Source organism: Nannochloropsis gaditana (assembly GCF_000240725.1).
Source record: "Nannochloropsis gaditana CCMP526 unplaced genomic scaffold scaffold602, whole genome shotgun sequence".
NCBI lineage: Eukaryota > Eustigmatophyceae > Eustigmatales > Monodopsidaceae > Microchloropsis > Microchloropsis gaditana.
Window position 1 is genome coordinate 1 of NW_005803351.1, and position 3,354 is coordinate 3,354.

General features: G+C 52.3%; 2 protein-coding genes across 2 annotated transcripts in view; both read right to left on the reverse strand.

The window, feature by feature from the left end:
* Positions 1–27: 27 nt before the first annotated feature.
* Positions 28–1,473, reverse strand: GADB (glutamate decarboxylase; the record flags this gene model as incomplete). Its single annotated transcript, XM_005854160.1, has 5 exons — positions 28–185; positions 383–419; positions 678–799; positions 1,077–1,169; positions 1,284–1,473. Coding segments are annotated over 5 exons (600 nt in total), but the record flags the coding sequence as incomplete, so codon positions are not given.
* A 1,105-nt stretch (positions 1,474–2,578) lies between these two features.
* NDH (NADH dehydrogenase) overlaps positions 2,579–3,354 on the reverse strand; it is a gene marked incomplete at both ends in the record, with an annotated part of 7,533 nt that continues 6,757 nt past the window's right edge. Inside the window, one exon of the mRNA XM_005854161.1 lies at positions 2,579–3,148. Coding sequence (XP_005854223.1) covers positions 2,579–3,148 — 570 coding nt within the window. The remainder of the gene's footprint in view (positions 3,149–3,354) is intronic.

The window sequence follows — 3,354 nt, forward strand, 5'->3', positions numbered from 1 at the left end:
CCCTCCCTCCCTCCCTCCCTCCCTACCCTGGACATCCTCGTATTCCCCATTGAAGGTACTCCCCAGGATGGGACACACGCCGATCGTATTCTCATCGATCAGAGCCTTCGCGCGCTCCGCCGTCAGAACCAAGCAATCCGGAGACACGTCGGCCAAGCGTTCTTCCACCTCGAAATAGCGCATGGCTGCGGGTTGCGACGAAAAAGAAAGGAGGAAAGGAAAGGGAAACGGGGAGGGAAGAGGATTGAGCGGAAGAAGAGACGAATATGGAGGAAGTCTGCCTTACGAGACGTGATAAAGACGAAGGAGGGGGTGTGTGTAAGCACAAAGGGGTAAGGAAGGGAGCGGAGGACAAGGGCCTAATGAGTCCAGGAGCCTTTACCTTTCTCCCAGCATACTTGCACGTTGGCCCCGCACACCTGTCGTAGAAAATTCCAGAAATTTTCCGAATGGGTACCATACACCCGCGAAGGAAATAGGTAATGAGACGAACCACATCAAACTTTGTGACACCGTAAACACTCACCAAAGCCCCGTCAAATTCGGTGTCCTTCCCACAGTCTCCATCGCCTCTGTCGCTTCTCCTTTCTTTCCCCTTCTCCCTCCCTCCTACCCTCTTTCCTCCTTCCCTCTTTTGCTCCCTCCCCCCCTCCTTCCCTCCTTCCCTCCCTCCCTACCAAATTCGGCTTGTCATGCGGTTTCCCCTGTGCGATGCGCTTCTTTCGCCAGGCCCATTTCATGTTGAGGACCGCCAACATAATGGCCTCGGACGAGCCCACCGTGGACGTGCCCGTGCCCTCTGTGGGGGAATGCTCGGATTCTGAGACCTTGCGCCCGGTCTCCAACGTCTGGGCCAAGACGCTTCAACCTCTTGAGATCGAGCCACACGATCCCACTGACCTTCCTCCCCTCCTCCTGCCCCTTTCAAGATAACACTGCAGAGGTAATGAACACCCTTTCTGCGCGCTTTCATCCATCTCGATGGATTTGACCCGCGCTCTGCGCTCTCATTTCTCATTCCTCCCTCCCTATCTCTCTCCTTTCCTGCCTCCCTTCCCCCCTCCCTCCCTTCTCACCTTCCTCCGCTCCCAAAGGTGCGTTCCAGAGGTGCGAAAGAATGTTCACGCACCGCTTCTGGATCTCGTACGTTTGAGGGTACTCGTCAATATCTGTCGTGGTGCAAAGGATTAAAGGTTGTGGCTCGCGAGTGCAGGGGGGCCATGTCTCCCACCCATTTGAGTCCTCCAAAACAAATGTTTAGCCACCAAAGATGCCCCCCTCACCGATATAATTCTTCCTGGCGGCCTCCATCATGAGGTCCTCGCATTCCTTCTCCATGTACGTCGTCACAAACGTGGCCAGATTCATGCGTGGCGTCCCATCCAGGACCATCTCATCGTCAATCAAGGTCTTCACCACGTTGGCGGGCAAAGGAGCATCAGGCATGCGGTACTTAGGAACAGATTTCCGCATGGTTCGAGCGCAGTACGCGTAGCCAAAACTGAAGAAAGAGTTCAGTCGGACGTGGAGGGTTGCAAGTGAGCAGCAGCACCTAGAAGACTCTTTGCCATATCCCAATCCTTAGGTTTCCCGAGAACCAAACGACGCAACGCGCATCATAGCCCATAAATTATTGTCAGGCGCATCGATTACTGTACGTCCAACGGATGTTTTATTTTTTAACTTTGTCTTACCTGTATCCATACGTCGCCTCCAGGGGGTGGGCGATGGTGGACTGTCGCGACATGAGATGGGGCCCATCGTCGGCACTTTTGTCCATATCCATGGCAGCTAAGCGCTCGTCAAGAGTCGGCATGATGTTGATGGTGGTAAGATGAAAATCTGTGTGGTGCAGGTCGGAAGAGATTTAGGGCCATTTCGAGTCAGAGGAGATTCAGATATTTTTTTGGAGACTCTCAGAGAAAGGTATTTTCAGGTTATGAACACAGGTAGCACTCCTGGCATTATTTACAAGGATACATGTGAGAGTTGCTGAAAATGGACGCAAACGCGACTGGGTGGCTTTCACATGGTGTACTTGGTTGTCTTGGCTCGTCGTCGGGGATATTTTCTCGCCCAAGACGGAGACGTGTTCTTCAAGAACACATTGTTCCACGAGGATTCAATGCGAGTCCGAAATATTGCTAGATCTCGACAAAAGGACGCGGACAGTGGTTTTCTGTCCCATCACTTTGTCCGATGCCATCAAGGATGACATCAGTAGAGATTTGACGCTCTGCAGGTTGTACCATCCATGGCATGGGGGGGAACGGACATGGACTTCGTAGGTGCGAGCGAATTATTTAGGGGTACCGATGGGCGCGAGACAGAGAGACGGTCACACGTAAATGTAAACAATTTGACAAGTGCGATCAGTGGCTGCTATTTTTTCGGTGGTCCAGGCGGCCATATCTTTATTTCCATACGTACTGAAACTACATCAAAAACACCAAGACCCACACCCATCTAGCAGTCACTTTGAGGGATTCTTGATTTTATGCAACAGGCCATCAAAATATCTCTTGAACGTAAAATTATCATTTTCATCAATATTTTCCTATTTGCCCATCTCCCAGAATCAGAATCGGGAAATATCTCGTCCAAATATCCAGCTTTTTAACCAGTACATGGGGATAAGAATCTTGTTCGCCCATGAGACACTTTTCGTCCAATACGCCGCACGCCAGAGTAGGAAAGCCGTCCAACCCGTCAGCACACTTTTCTTGCCATCCTCGTCCCCTTTTTTATCGTCTAATTTCGCCGAATCAACCACCCCTTTCCACATGCCCAACTGTGCCATGCTCCCCAGATGCCGATACTCGAATGGGGGCACTTCTTTGTTCACATGCGGCTCCGAATATTTGTTCAACACTCCGCCCAAATACTTGGCTTGTTGCTGCGCTACCTGCGCCAGACACGGCAAGGGCCTTGTTTCAGATATTGCACAATCACCGACCGCAAAAACACCTTTCTGATCGTGGCCTTGGAGACGGAGGCGTCCATCAACCAGGAGACGGCCCCCTGGGCCTTTGGGAAAGGAGGGAGGCAGGGCCTGGACAAGGGGGGTGGCTTTGACTCCCGTGCTCCACACACAGAGACCGAAATGGAGGGGCGTTCCATCTTTGAGCCATGCCACGTTGGGCTCCACCTGCATAATGGCGATCAGAAAAGAAGTTTAACGTGAGAAAGTATGATTGCAAGCGGCCCATTTTATGGAATATAGGGTAGACTTCACGGGTTCACCATGCGAAGAGGATGCAGAAGGCAAGCTTCCACGCGCAAGACTTCCGTGAAAACAAGGTCGCCTCCCCCCTGCCTGACTGCCCGGCGTCAGGAGAGCCGAGGCCACTCCCT